This window comes from Rhinatrema bivittatum, chromosome 6 (genome assembly GCF_901001135.1).
Source record: "Rhinatrema bivittatum chromosome 6, aRhiBiv1.1, whole genome shotgun sequence".
Classification (NCBI taxonomy): Eukaryota; Metazoa; Chordata; class Amphibia; order Gymnophiona; family Rhinatrematidae; genus Rhinatrema; species Rhinatrema bivittatum.
In genome coordinates, this window is record NC_042620.1 from 149,245,401 (window position 1) to 149,261,337 (window position 15,937).

General features: G+C 42.9%; 1 protein-coding gene across 4 annotated transcripts in view; it reads left to right on the plus strand.

The window, feature by feature from the left end:
- Positions 1-15,937, plus strand: part of ANKRD44 (ankyrin repeat domain 44) — a 427,478-nt gene that overhangs the window by 231,758 nt on the left and 179,783 nt on the right. For 2 of the 4 annotated variants that reach the window (XM_029606056.1, XM_029606057.1), the window contains exons 10-13: positions 1,402-1,561; positions 6,560-6,642; positions 9,100-9,217; positions 12,501-12,569. In XM_029606056.1, coding sequence (XP_029461916.1) covers positions 1,402-1,561; positions 6,560-6,642; positions 9,100-9,217; positions 12,501-12,569 — 430 coding nt within the window. The remainder of the gene's footprint in view (positions 1-1,401; positions 1,562-6,559; positions 6,643-9,099; positions 9,218-12,500; positions 12,570-15,937) is intronic. The other 2 variants (XM_029606058.1, XM_029606059.1) reach the window with 2 other exon arrangements.

Sequence of the window (15,937 nt, forward strand, 5' to 3'; positions counted from 1 at the left end):
TTTAAAAATTGACCTTCTGATTAATAAAAGCAATTTGGACCTATACACTACAAAAATGAGTCTGTATGCTTAACAAACTCACGTAGTTCAGAGGTCCTACAGATATAGAGATAACATAATTGGTGATTTGTTCATGTGGTTCCACATTGTGGTTGATGATTAATGATACCAGTTACCTGTGTGTATTTTGATGTGTGTTGTACAAGTTTGGAGGTTCTGGAGTAAAAATAGTTTTGGGCATTGATTGTGTGATTGATACACTACTGTTTATACCACTGTAAGAGGGGGCACTCTATAAACAGTAGAGTGACATATTGGTCTCTCTCTCTCCCCCCCGTCCCCCGAACCACCATTTGCCAAAAATGACCTTTTCGATCGGTATCGCGCCTGAGGTGGATTACTCAGCGTGAGATGCGAAAAATAACACGGGTGCGATAAATGTATCGCACATTGTGGAAAATGCCTACGTGATGCGGGAGCAGGGAAATTAGCCTAACCACGCCCCCTTTTTATCGCGGGCACTGTTTCTGCTATATTTAAAGTGTTTTGATGAATCCAGGGTTTAGCTGGGGGGCAGTGAATGCAGTGGGAAATTGAAGCCTGTGGTTTGTCTGGTTAAGTCCCAAACTCAGACGGACAAACTCTCTGAATATGGACCTCTGTGTAGTCAGGCTAGTGCTATTGGAAACGTCTGCAAGCAATCAGTGCTTTGATTGCTAATCAGAATATCAAGAACAAGGAAGTGGGAGTGAGCTTTTCAGGAATAGCAATATCTTTTACTTCTCTGCAGGAATGAGATTAACTATCTTGACGAAAGGAAAATCTCAGCTTTCTTTGTTGCCTGCTGAATGAGTTATCTCTGTTTTTATTTTTTTTTCCCAGTGATCTTGTTTTATTGATTTGTATACCCTTTCTGCCATCCTGCTCAATATATTATCGAGCCTGCATTTGAAATGTCCTTATGAATGTGTTGTCGTTTTCCCCAGCTCCCAGTTTTACAGCCAGACAGTGCGCAGAAAATGAAAACTGATAGAAAGGGCAGCACTGGAAGGATTTTTCATTTCTCTAAAATCAATTTGCAAAAATGCAGAGATCTATTATAAATGTAGTTACCAGACGAAGGGCTGGATTTACTAAGCTTTCCCCCCCCCCCCCAATAGAACACAGAAAGGGTGGGGGAAAGAAGCCTCAGTATTGTCCAAATGAGCCAAAAAACAGAGGCTGGGAATTTAGACCTGACATGTCCCTGGTGTCCTGTGCCGCCGAGTCCCTCTTTCAGCTCTTGTGCCAAAGTGGTGGGGCCCTAACTCTGCTGCAGAGCTGAAGCTCCACGGCCTTAGAGAAGGGGCAGCCGCTCGTAGAGTTCAAGTGTATCACGGCCTATTGAAATCTCTCTTCCAGGCGGTGAAATTGACTGTGTCGACAAGGATGGTAACACTCCCCTGCACGTGGCTGCAAGATACGGTCATGAACTGCTCATTAACACTCTCATAACCAGCGGAGCGGACTCTGCCAAGTACGTTGCTAGGGAACCGGTACTGCTGGGCCTGCAGTCAAGAAGGTGCTAGCTATGGTTTCTACAGCTTTTCTCCAGGGTTTGGGTTTGTTTGGTTTTTTTTTTAAATAAGACTAAATATCTGGAAATTCCCAGGGCCACTTGGAATTTGAGAGAGAGGTGTAGGAAAACAGATCTTTGAGAAGTACAGCATCTAAAGGAAAACCAGCTTGAAATTTACAGAGGGTGTAGTAATGAGATTACATGTGCGTGTTTGACGTAACAGAATGCACGGTTTTCATGAATTCTGCCTCCATGTTGGCTCTTTCCATACCTTCCATTGCCTGTTAATTAGCTTCTCTGAGACACTTAAAGGGACATTGTCAGGGGGGTGATTTAGTGAATTTGAAAACAGATGAAAGATAAATCTTGTTTTCACAAGGTTATTTGTATTCACTATATTAAGTTAGGCCCCACGTGTCTTTCTTTTTTAGTTGATATTTTAAATCAAAAATGTGAAAGTTGTTAATTTTATTTCAGCATTTATCTAACACCCTAAACTAGGCCACTTTACAACAAATTATAAACAGATACAATATATTCCCTAAAGAGTTTATAAGCCAAAGTGGGGACTTGAGGCAATGAGAGATGACGGGATTTATGTGCTAAAGAGAGATATGACTAAGTTGCAGTTTACCTGGAGTCAGTGTGCTAGCAGATAAAAAAAGGTGACACTGTCCTGAGCCTCCCCCTGTCAGACGCAGGCCCCCCTCCCTTGGGAATATGCCAAACATGGTCTTCACTCACTCCATATTTACTAAGATACCCCCCTTCGAAGGTGGCAAGAGCTCCACTCCCTGAAGATGCTAAACTTCCTACATCCCCAATGTGCCAAGACCCCACCCCCGACTCATGCATCCCACCCCCTGGAGGTATCAAGATCTCCTCCATCTCTGGCTCAACTGAAGACCCCCAGCTCTTGAAGGTGCAAAGACTCCTCTCACCTCTGGCACACTTTCTCTTCTTTCCCTCCTGGAGGGAGGCAGCAATAAGAGGAGGAGAGTGACCTGCATCTTGCTTTGTTTGTCTCTCACCAAATGGCAGTTTTACCTGCTTGCACTGAAACAGCACATGTGCTTAATATGGGCTGCAGGGGATATTGCAGAATACAGCTGCACTAAAATGGCCACATTCTGCATATAATTATTTTTGTAAACCTCAGGTTAAAACTTACAGTTTCATGTACTTTATTGCATAGACCCCCAAATGATTTGTATAAAGTCACAATGAGTGTCAGTGGTGGAAGGATTTGAACCCAAATCTTCTGGATGTCAATCCAGTGTTCTAACCATCAAGCCACCTGCTTTTGCTGTAATTATTTTGATATTTGTATGTCATGCCAGACCAGGGTGGCTGTGTAACAAATTCTATATAGATGCACTTAATTCCTTACAAACAGGGAGCCTAATGGTCAAACCTGTTCGTGGTGCATGCAAAATTGGACACATGGAGATTAATGATAATGTTTTATAAACTGTGTGGTGGGAGCTGCATGGTTTATAAAATAACCACATATTTCTGCTCCAAAAGTATACATGAATATTTCCAGTGGAAGAAAACGCATACTTTTTCTACCCATTTTATAAACATGCACATGTATAATGTAGGTGCGTAAAAACCATACAACGTATGTGTAATAACCCTGAATTATAAGTGGTGGTAGATACTTCATAAAATATGCAGGTATACCACTTTGAAAATACTTGTGTGTGCACTTGAAATCAGCAGTTCGATACTTTCACCAGTTCACCCAGTCCTCCTCCAGTATACCTCTATCCTCTAGTGCTTTGCCCAGAACTCCCACCAGTTCACCCAGACCTTCCACCCAAAAATTGCAGACAACAGACTGATTTCACTAGGGCGAGTCAATTTGCAGGTGAAAAAGTGAACAAATAAGTTTGATAACGTATATGCATACATCTTTTAGAAAATAGCTTCTACCACATATACTTCGGAACCCTGCCCCGGAAGGCCACTACACCATCCCTTTTTTCCCCCAGTAAAATATATGAGCAAAACTGATAATATGTGTGTACTCTTTACATTTATAAAATAGCATGTATGAGCGTACAGGCTATTTTAGCACACAAAATTCCTTTAAAAATTCATTCTTAGGTGAGTACCTGCAGCAATAGGAGACAAAGTGACTTTGTCCAAGATGAGAACGAGAATCAGTGGCAGAAAGGGGACTTGAATTCAGGTTTTCTGCATTTTAGCCCATTGCTGTAACCACTAGGCCCCTCCATTTCCCTCTAGGGTCTGCTGTCGTCTTTTAAATCTTCATCAAGTCTCCCTTGTTCTTAAATCAATTAACTTTAATCAACTCGCCAGGTAATTACCGGTAGGTAAAATGATATTTTTTGTTATTTTAACGGCCTGATTTTCAAAGTGACTTACGTGCATGAAACCCTATGTAATGTGTGCAAGCAAAATGTTGAAAGTCAACCAGGGGCCAGCATACATTACAGATTTATTGAGGTTACCCTCCTTGAACACTGGATGAGGCAGGTTTCACATGTGGTCTGACCCACACTAGGAGCAGCTGTTCCAGATGGTAGAGTCAGGCTGGGGATAAGACTTGTGCCTGCATTTTTGAATTTTCGAAAACACGAGTGTAAGTTACCAGGCACAAGTTAAGCCCTTTTTGGAGTAGGTGGAACCTTGTGAGTGGACGTTTCCATCGGTACCCGGCCAATTAAACAAGGATTTTTGAAAGCAAATTTATGCACACAGATTAACTTAGAGAGTCCTTCCATGGCCGGGGAATGTGCGGAATTGCCCACAAACAAGCATTGTGGCTCACATGCATACTTTCAAAAATGTGATACTCTCATGCGTATGGCTACGGCAGGGGTTGGTTTGATATTATAAAGTACTTGGTGAGAAATTGGATCAAATAAAGTTGCATCCTCGTCCCCATGTCGTCCTCTGAAACGCCTACTCCCAGTGTGCATAAAAGTACCCATGAAACCGGGTTACATGTGTAGTTTTATTCATACTGGCTCCCTGTTGATTTTCAAAGCACTGCTTCTGGGCATAAAACAGGGTTTTCTCCTCCTAAATCACTTTTCAAATCAAGCGCTAATGGCCTATGTTTTTTTTACAGCTTGCTTAAATTATCCAAATCTAGTTTTCAAACCGTATTTTGTTTTCAGCTGTCTGGCAGTTTCCTCCTGCTCCTTTGGGCCTTCATTTGTTACTTCATAAGTTTTTTCCCGGTCCTTCTGTCCCCTCCTCTTCCATCGAGCCTCGCCTTCACAGCGAGATTCCAAGGGAAAGTCCATGCGTGCTTTCGCCCTGAGAACTGATGTGAAGCCTGTGGGGAAGAAGTAACACAAACTCTTCGTTCCAGTCCAGACAGTTTGAGAATGACCCAGAAATTATGTTTCAATTGCAGTGAGTCCTTGCCCAAAGAGCTTACAGTCATAAGCAGGTGCTGGAGGCAGTCGGAGACATAGTGACGTACCCAGTGTTGAGTTTGAAGCAGGATTTGAACTCACAAGTTATCTGCCTAAATTGCAAGTTTTTGTATATTGAGCCACTTATCCGGCCGCATTTTAGCCGGATAAGTCATTATCCAGCTCAAATCTAGCTAGAAGCAAAAAAAGGTGTTCCGGGGCATCCCTAAGTTATCCCTAACTTAGCCGAATTTCGGTTCTCTCCAGTTAAGATAGCTGGATAACTAGACCTTCTTCAGAGCAGGTCTAAAGAGATCCAGACTTGTATGGCTGGATAACTTAGTATTTAGTTGGATATCTTCAAAAGATGTCCAGTTAAGTAGCGCTATGAAATACAAAAATAAAAAGGAGAGGGGTCTGTGGCCCAAATGCCTTCCTCCCTCCCTCAAATTTTATAGATGGCCCTATTGGCCCATGCACACAACACCACACGTCTCCTCCTAAATATTACAATTGTTCCAGAGTCTGCCAGTTGGGCATCCTCACTTCTCCTTACCCAGTTCTTTTGAGGAAAATCTAACCAGTTATTTTCAAACCTAGAGGGGGGTCATTCACTGAGCTGCGCTGCAGGCCCCACTGGACCCTCAGAGCCACTTTTTTAAATAAGGGGGAGGGGTTGTGGTGAGTGGGTCTGGGGTCAAGGATCTTTTATGTGTGAGGGAGGGGTCTGGGGTGGGGATGGGGGGTGGGCAATTCATTTTAAAAAGCAGGGGTCTGGGGGGAGGGGGGGTTGGCTAGGGTTGGGGGTCCTGGATACCGGAGCTGGATATTTTATGTGAAGAGGTGGGGCTGGAGTTTGCGCCATACTTTGCATTTTCTTTTATTTACAACAACGAATTGCCTGCGAGGGCGAGTGGGATGGGGGGGGAGGGGGTCTAAGCAGACCCCCAGGGGTTTTTTTTAACTACTTTTGGGAGGGGGAGCCGAGCACCCCTTTAAGACAGTGCTCTGGGAACCTCAGGATGTGAGTTATAGCTAACTTCTGTTCAAATCATGCGGCCTGCAGATTTTTTGGCAAGCAGCATTATTTGATTAGCATAGTTTAGGGGCTCGTTTAACGTGAGATATTTTAAATATCCCCACATTAGGGCATTTACTGCATGAAAAAAATAGCATTTTTCATGTGCTGAATGACTTAACGTGGCCTAGTGAATGACCCTTATAGCCAGTTAGGTTTTTTAGTTATCCAGCTACATGTAGCCAGATAATGTTAGGCAAGTATATTCAGCCAGATGTTTATCCAGCTGAATGTACGGGACAAGTTATCCGGATAACTTGTCCACTCAATGGCTTACTGAATATTACCCCCTAATTTCTAGCCCATTGCTCTAACTGTTAGACCTTCCTGAAACGACATTTGCTTTCATTATTTGCTCATGCCTGTCTGCCAATTTGGATAGAATCTCTCCTCAGTCAGTGCAGTGTAAATGACGAGCATGCATCATCCGTAGCACCTTCCTGCTACATGGGGGGGGGATGGGGGGGGAACGGGACACACATGCTCACGTAACAGATGGTCAGGCGGATGTTTTCTTGTGCGTTTCAGATGCGGCATCCACAGCATGTTCCCCTTGCACTTGGCGGCCCTAAACGCTCACTCAGACTGCTGCAGGAAGTTGCTGTCTTCAGGTAGGTAAAATCCAGCAGTCATTGCTTAGGCGGCTTACTCCAAAAATGTGAACGATTCGCTTCTGAGCCATTCCCCTCCCCAAGTGGCATGCAGTGCATAGCATTGTGAAAAGCTTCCTGTGCTTCATGTGAGCTCCCGTGCCTTGGCATGCCGGTATTGTGCCCGGCCTTCCTAGCTTCATGCTGATAATCACTGAAGCCCTTTTGGATTGTTTTTCTTGGCAACCATTGGCATTCAGTGCATGGAATATAGCAGAATAATTCTCTTCCGCACATTTCACAAGCTGGGCTTTGTTTATTCCTCAGCGGGGATTGATTTCATTTAAAAATGATCTCCTCGGCGAGTGGTGCTGCTCCTGCCAAAAGAGAGAGCTGGAATAACGACACAACCAACCCTATTGTGTGTGATACTGTCAAAGACTGGAAACCATTGCAGACGCTTGGAGAAACTATAGCTCAAGATTGATTGTTGCAGGTCACTTGGGGAATTGAAATGAGAATTACAAGTTCTTGACTAGCCATGAATCCTGAATGAAAAGTTACTAGTTTGTTAATAGAGCATGGGGATAGGCAACTCTAGTCCTTGAGTGCCACAAATAGGTCTAGTTTTCAGGATATCCACAATGGTTATGCATGAGATATATTTGCATAAAATAGAGGGAGTGGTTGCAGATATATTTCATGCATTTTCATTGTGAATATGCTGAAAATCAGACCCACCTGTGAGTGGCACTCAAGGACTGCAGTTGCCTACCTCTGTTATAGAGGCACTGCTAAAAATTATTAAGAATAATAAAGATAACATTTACCAGTAAATTTATGTTAATGTTAAAGGAAAAAAACTGGATTCCTTGCAGGGTGTTATACCTTTTATGCACCAACATAAGAATTAGCCAAAAATAATGCTGCGCGAGGGCTTAGAAGAGAGCACGTGCACATTGCTTCTTCAAATGCCAGGATTGTCCAGATGGGGTGGTCTATGAAGGTCATGTACAAGAGCTTTGTCAGGTCATTCTTATGTTGATCCAATAAGAGGCATCAGAAACTGCAATCAATCCCGTTTTCTGCAGAATGGGTCCAGCTACTTGAATTTGACACTATTAGCAAAGAAGAGCTAATATTTGCAGCCACCGAGTTTTGTCCCTCTCCCCCACCTCCATCATGAGAACACGTGGGCTGAGAATGCTATAGTGCATGCATGACATGCTGCAGGGGTTTATCACTTGCAGGAGAGCATGCACGCAAGCAGGGGGTTGCCTGGACACCCCCTTGCAAAGTTTGACACATGCATGTTTGTGACAGGATTGCTGCCCACATCGCCAGTGTGATCTTGGAGGTGAAGAAACAAATTGGAGGTGGTAGTAGTGTACTTAACTAGCAGTGAAATGGCCTTTCTTTTAAAATATAGTTGTTTAAGGTTTTTGAAAACTCGTAGGCTGCAGGAATGGGCTGCTTTCTACAAGCTGTGTTTAGCTCCCCAAATGTATTAGACAGAGGCCTTTTGTCTTAAGGAGGCCTTCATGGTAATGATTCATTGCTTGGCTCAATCGTCCGCCTCATAGGTGTGATTTTGGTCCAAGCTGAATCCAGCTAGTGTTTTATACATAGAGCCCTGCCTGAAAAGAAAGGATATCTGCAATCTGGAAATAATTTATTTTTGTTTGGTTGTCATTAAAATAGTAGTTTTTAAATATGGTCTTTGAGGCACCCAAACAGCTCTGTTTTTCAAAATAAAAAAAAAAAAGTAACCACCATTAAGACCCATATATGTAAATGTAGCTAATGGATATTCTATGTGGATATCCTGAAACCAGATCAGTATGAGGCACTCAAACTAATAGACAGAACAAAAGTACGAGGCACTCAACCCTAAAAGAGCTTCAACAGAAAAACTCTTCTTGTAGAAACCCATGAAGGGGTAAAAGCAGATGATTGCAGTGCCTCAAGTTCTCTGCAGCTTGGCTTAGCTTGGGTCTGCCCCAACACAGTGAGGGTGGCTCTCAATGACCAGATTGGAGAATCGCTGCACAAAGCAGTGGAGGTGGAAGTTAGCCTGCAGGAATGAATTCTCTCTGTCAGGGTGTCCATCATACTTTCCTTCCACAAACCCCTGCTTTGTGGGTCCCGAAAAGTCAGTCCTGAAACCTGCACTCATAAACCTGAAATCACCCTGGGATTTCAGCAGGCCTTCTTCATGGCTTCCATGTGTTGTCTTGTTTTCTGTCTGCTGCTTGGGAGATAATCTGCACAATAGGTTTGTGTTTATGTGAACTGTTTTCCAGCTCTGTGCCGAACGTGAAAATAGATTCCTCAGTGACGCCACGTTTCTTTTTATAGTTGTGCCCAGCTGGAGCGGCCGTTTCCATGACAACCTTTTGCTGACTGTGGAGCTTGCCTTCTGGGTTTTCCTACTAACTGACTATTCTGTCTCTGCAATGTTTCTTGTGATCTAACTAGGACAAAAATATAGCATAGTGTCTTCGTTTAGTAATGAGCACGTGCTGTCTGCAGGCTTTGAAATAGACACCCCTGACAATTTTGGAAGAACGTGTCTCCATGCTGCCGCTGCAGGAGGGTGAGTAGGCCTACTCCGTTGGAAAAATGCAACCATGTTATAGGTCTGCCTAGTGCTAAGAGGCTGCTATACAGAAGTGTGCTGAGCAGAGCGCACTATATGTGATTTTCAGCATGTGCCGTTTTGCTACAAGCAATTTCATGCAAATGAGCCCAGTAGCAAAACAGCACATGCACTTTTTTTTTGCAAAAACTTTAACTGTACCTTGTTGAGATGCAGTTGATTTTTTTACAAAGTCGCATTTGCAAAGCGACTTTCATATGTAGTTTACCATTGCATTCAGAGTTAATGTTTAAATTTGCACTGCAGTCACTCGTTAGCAATGAATTTACATTAAACTTTGCAAAAAAAAAAAATTTTGTGTGAAAAATAGCTATTTGCCATAAAATAATTAAATTACATGTGCAAAACAGCAAATAGTGCATGCAGAAATTTGCAAACACGATTATGTGTGCTAGTTGTCTTTTTTTTTTTTGCATGTAATCACAGTTTGTGAAACTTAATGTACTTACATTGGTTTCCATGGTCTTGGACACCAGGGTGGACTTTGGTTAGGGTGAATCTATAACTCCAAGACTGTCTAATCAGCATAAGCCAGTAGTCCTAATCCAGCAGTCAATCAAAATGGCTGACCTAAAACTAGAGCATGTTAAATGCCTCCTCATAACACAGCACTTTATACCCTAATATCAACAAAGCTTTCTCTTCATATTTACACGGCAGCACAAATCAAGAACGCTGCAAAGTTTTACTCCCATCATGTGCCTATGGGAAAAGAAAAACTTTGATAAATATGGCCCTTTGTTTTCCCCCTGCTGAATCTTTATTGAAATTGAAAGAGTAGTTGTCTTTCGTGCTGCCATGAGCAAAATTTCATTCATTTCCCAATAAAGGTCATGTGTTTCACAAAGGATCCCAGTGAGCTATCTGAGTGTGCTTTACTGAGCATGGATTTAATCTTATTAACCCAATAGTTATATTTACTTAAATTCTAATTCGGCATTACTTGCATCATTTTCAGACATTGTGAGGTTAATATTCAAAGGCATTTAACTTTTGAGTTATCCGGATAAATGCCAAGTTTTGAATATCATCAGCACTTAACCAAATAAAATGTATCCGGATAAGTGAGACATTTCAGGGGTCATTATGAGGCAGAGTTCAGTTAGCTGAATAACTTTTTCGCCTAACTCTGATAGTTAGAGTTAGCTGAGCAAGTTATTCAATTAACTTAAGATGTGACTAGCAGCAGGGTTAAAGTTATCCAGGAAAAAAGGTTTGGATAAGTTCTTGGAAGAGAAGTCCATTAACTGCTATTAATCGAGTTTACTTAGGGAATAGCCACTGCTATTAATTGCATCAGTAGCATGGGATCTTCTAGGTGTTTGGGTAATTGCCAGGTTCTTGTGGCCTGGTTTGGCCTCTGTTGGAAACAGGATGCTGGGCTTGATGGACCCTTGGTCTGACCCAGCATGGCAATTTCTTATATTCTTATGTTCTTAATGTGTTCCCGGATAACTTTATATATCAATAGTAGTGATTTAGAGAAAGATCAGGTCCACAGCTGTTCAAAAGGAATGCTTTATTCGCTTAGAAAAGACAGCATCTCCGTGAATAATGTTCACGGTCCCCTGACATGGATCTTGTTTCGTTTAACTGCGTCGGGAGGGTCCAAATTTACAAATAAATGACAAAACCAAAAATACATAAACAGTGGCAACACAAACAAACCTCAGCAAGAAGCTTTTGTTTTGCTTTAATTTATTCTGTCCGCAGCGATATAAATGTTCCCTAATTTCTCTGTTTTCTGTAGACTATGGCATTCTGCTCTTCTTTATTAATAACTATGTTTTCCCTCATGGCCATCATTGCTTTTAAAGCTATTACCCTTGTTGCTAAGGTCTCCTTTTTGACTGATGATGTATTAGCTTTGACCACAGTACACTGAAGTACCTAGTGCATATACATATGCTTTTTGCTTTTTCTGTATTTTTCCGTGTCTCTTCAACACTGTCTTTTTTTAGAATTGTCTGTATTTAATTAATTTTTTTCTGTTAGCCGTATACTTTTGTTGATTAATTCCCCTTCTTTTGGGAAAAGTAGACCTCCACTAAATAATATGTATCCCATTTGGCTTTCTGTTGAGGTTCGCCTGTTGTGCCATTCATGTGTCCATATTTATGCCTTTCTCTTAATTTGTGCTTCTTGCTGAGGTTTGTTTGTGCTGCCTAAAGATCTGTTGACCCAGTCTTTCAGTGGGCTCACCAGAACCTCTCGGAGGCCCTTTAGTATTCTAGGATGCATCTCGTCTGATCCTTTTACTTTGTACACTTTCAGTTTTGCTAGTTCCACACGAATGCTTTCTTCCACAAATGGTGTTACCCCACACCCATATGTAACCTTATCTACAATCAGCAGTCTTCCTTCAAACCTTTCTTCGGGGAAGACAAGTATTTGTTTAACCTTTCTGCTTCTTTCTCATCGCTCCCCACACAATATGTTCGTGTACACAGTGTACCTGCTGTGTGCTTACACAAATAGTTACACTGTTTTTCTGCTATGTGCACGCGTGCACACACACACACACACACACACACACACACATACAATGCAGCAGAGAGCATTGAAGTTGAATGGAATATTTGGGTTCTGTGCTAGGCACTCTCTTCATTCTTGTGCCATTTTATCTTTTCTGGCTATACAGCTCCCACTTAGATGCATGTTAACAGCTGGTTCATATTTGTTGTTCCACCTAATATTAGACACCCACCCAGAGTCCCAATGCTCTGCGCTTGCAGACACACTTATGTATGCACGTGTAAATGTGGCTGTGCCTGATTCAGGAGAATGCAAGCTGAGTGAAACTGGGGATCTGCCCAAGCACTAATGGCCACTTTTCGATAACTCCCGCAGATATACAAGACCCAAGGGCCTGGAAATAGTCCATGAAAATTGGGTGGTGAATACTTGGGGCTCTGCATGGGCCACTTCTTCGTAAAATGATGGTGAAAAAGAATTCCAAACATAAGATCAGTGACACGCTCTTTCTTCCCTTGAGTTTCCTAAAACATCAGTCTTCCTAAAATTGAGTGCCATTTTTGCTTCCAGCTGATTTGTGTCATTATTTGGTAATTCACAGCATGCTTCCTGGAAAGTATCGTCCCATGTTTCCCCCCTCTGGGGCTAGACTTTGATTTCTGGGTGTATGTTTTGCATGGTTATTCCCTTGAATCTGTGCTGCTTAGAATGACTGTTCTCATGCTTCCTTCCTTTGCCTTCTCAGCAATGTGGAATGTGTGAAGCTCCTGCAGAGCAGCGGAGCAGACTTCAATAGAAAGGACAAGTGCGGAAGGTATGTAGAGTTAGCAAGCTCTTTTTCAAGTCGAATACTTATCAGTATTGGTTAATTTAAGATCCTTTGACTAACTAGATGCAAGCATGTAGCTGATAGTGTCCCTTGAACAATTGAGAGCACCTGGTTGCCGGTATGTGCCTCCCCCATGACTCCTGACTTGCATATGCTCAGTTTTGATTCCCAAGCCTGATTTATGCCCTCTGGGTCAGCCCGGGCTAGAGATGTTGCTGAGGCGGTGTTCACGGCCCCAGAGGGAAGGAGTCTTAGCCATTGTACATTGGTGACATCTACTGGCCAGATTCAGGGTGCAGGCATACTAGGGTTCTGGTAGAAGCTGTGGTCTGTGAGCCCTTGGCCAAGGACCATCACTGCGATGTCTGGGCTAGCTGGGACAAGGTATAAAATAGAGGGACATTCCTGAGTAGTTGGAACTGAAGTCTCATGGCACCAGTAGCCCAACCAGATCACAAAGGATCAGGTGGAAACTGTTGGGTCAAAATGAAAGCAAACCTTATTTCCCTGTACGTACCCGGATCAGTCCAGACAGTGGGTTGAGCCTCCTTTCCAGCAGATGGAGACAGAGGAAAGCTCAAAAGGTATTCTATATCAGGACAGTGCTCCCCCTGTGTCCCTAGTTGGACCTGAAGTCTCATGGCACCAGTAGTCCAACCAGATCACAAAGGATCAGGTGGAAACCGTTGGGTCAAAATGAAAGCAAACCTTATTTTTCATACAGGTTCTGCACAGTGAAAGTGAAACACGGAACTCAGGATGTGTTCTTTATGTAGCTGATACTGTTAGACCTTAAGACAGGGAGGTTGTTAGCTCTTTCATGATGGCTCCTGAAAGAATACATGAAAAACTTTGTGTTCCATTTTCAAAGTGCAGTAAGGGTCTGTGTAACCAGCGTATTTGGTGTACATGACCCGGATGCCATAGAGAAGATGTTCGCAGTCTACATGAAAGTCCTGCTGTAGCAAAGCGACTTTCAGCACCAGAACGACGCTGCATGCAGTCCATTCCATCATTTTCACAAGCTGTACGAGATATTCACAAAACAAAAACCTCCCATAACAATATTCTTCTGGTTGGCCTCCATTGTTGTCAGTCTCAGTAGAGAGGCCATAGATTACACAGACCCAAGGAATGAATCGCCCTTTCACCCACAGATATGGTCCCTCCGGCTCGGGACTGAAGCAGGTTGGTGGGGAAATGTTTTCCATAGTCACCCTGTGAAGGAGCATATAAGAAACTCCCTCAGAACACCTTAAAGGCCCAGCTTACAACTATCTGTACTGGTCCTCCTTAACTCCCAACTCAGCAACTGCAGTCAGGGGTCAAGCAGCAAGTCAGGGCGGGACAGGCCAGCATGGTATTTTTTTGTTTTTTTCCTTCTCCTTCCCCGGAGAGGTACCCAATTTGGAAGTGGCTCAGAAAGCAGGGAAGATGGAACAAGTGATCCAAGTCCTTGCTACAGGGCAACAGCAATTACAGAACACCATACAAACTCAAACTGACCAGCAGCGGGTGCTGCAAGAACAACTTATCCAGCAAATCACAGGGCTAAAACAGATAGCACAGGCCATGCAGACTCCTGTGATCAGGATACCCCAGGGAAATCAGTTGCCTCACATCCTGTTTAAAATTAAGGTAGGCGAAGACCCGGGGGGGTGGGGGGGATAAGAGGCCATGGCCTGAGGGATGAGAGGAGCCCAGAGAGAAAGATGGAAGCCTCTAGATAATAAACTGTAAAATACAATTGTTTTGTCAACTGCACAAACTAAGTTTTTCTTTTTAAACTTTTTATTTTATCGCCAGACAACATACAAAGCCAGTGTGAAAATACAACCAAGTCATACATAGCAAGTTACTATACAATCTACAACACTCCTTGACCCGTTCAGCCAGAATTATAGAATTTCCAGTATGGATCCCAAATCTTGGTATAAAATGCAACATTATGTTATAACATGTAAGTTAACTTTTCTATTATGGCTACAGAATGAGCCTGGGCTCACCAATTTTCCAATGTAGGCACTGATTTCCATTTCCAAGCAATAGAAAACGAGCAGCATGCAACAATTGTTGATTCAACATTTTTTTGAAATTTGCCCAACAACTGATCCCCCCCCCCCATAACCCAAGGAGTCATAGCTCCGGCATTAGAGACAAAGAACAATGTACAATTTGCCCAATGAGCTGGCTAACCCTCACCTGAAAAGCAAAAATATAAGGACACCCCCACCATGTATGTAAATATGTGCCCCTCTTGCCCGCATCTTCGCCAACAGAGAGGAGATGCCGAGGCTGAAAACTTTGAGAAGAACAACGGATATCTATAGCCATGCATAATAAGTCTTGCCATTAATTCTGCCCTCCTTACACATAAAGAAGACCTATGTGCTCTAGCCCATATTCTCCTCCAGACCTTCATCTCCAGCTGTAACCCCAGATCATCTGCCCTTGCATTTCCACCTTTAAGGTTGGCTTCAGATCAAGATATGTCAGGGTAATCACCCAATACAACACCGAGCACGCTTTCCTTTTGACTAAACCCGTCATGAAAGCGATATCTACTGGGGTGGGGTGCACCCACTGCCAGCCTTCGTTTTCCATTTTAGCCATAACTCTCTTCAGCTTTTCATTATATGTTTGCGATTGATCTGAAATCTCAAACTCTTCTTGTAGTTCAATAAAGGATTTAAATCTGTCCTATGTATAAAGATGGCTCAAGCAATATAACTCCAACTCTCACTACTGCTTAGCCTTTTGACTAAATGAATGGATTGTTAATGCCGGATTTTTATAAAGGAGAGAAAAAAACCAAAGGGCCTTGGCTTTTTATGCCCAGCCCCTTGCACATCTCCCTCCAAACCTTGACACTATACACAATAAGGAGGCAATTTCGGCATGCTCGCCTGCCACCAGGCGACAAATAAGCCAATGTTAAGAGGGTTATGAGGTCCACCCCTCCTCCAAATTCCTCTCAATTCATCCTGATCTAGCCACGTAAATACCCATTTTGGTCTTGCTGCCCAGAAGTACACCTACAACTTTGAGAGTGCCATGCCCCCTCTACTCCTTGGGCCTCCACAAAGTACTTAATCTAACCCCAGCAGGCTTACTATCCCAAAGAAAGTCCACTAGCAGGCTGTTAACCGAGGCAAAAAAGCTGCTTGGAGGAAAGCAAGGAACATGCTGGAACAAATCGAATAAACGAGGGAGAATATTCATCTTCACAGCATTAATCCTCCTTTTCCACGATATGTAATATCCCTTCCAGTCCGTAGATCTTGCCTGATCTTAGTGATTACAGGAGCATAATTAAGCCTATACAGGTCTCCCAAATTACCAGGAAAACAAAT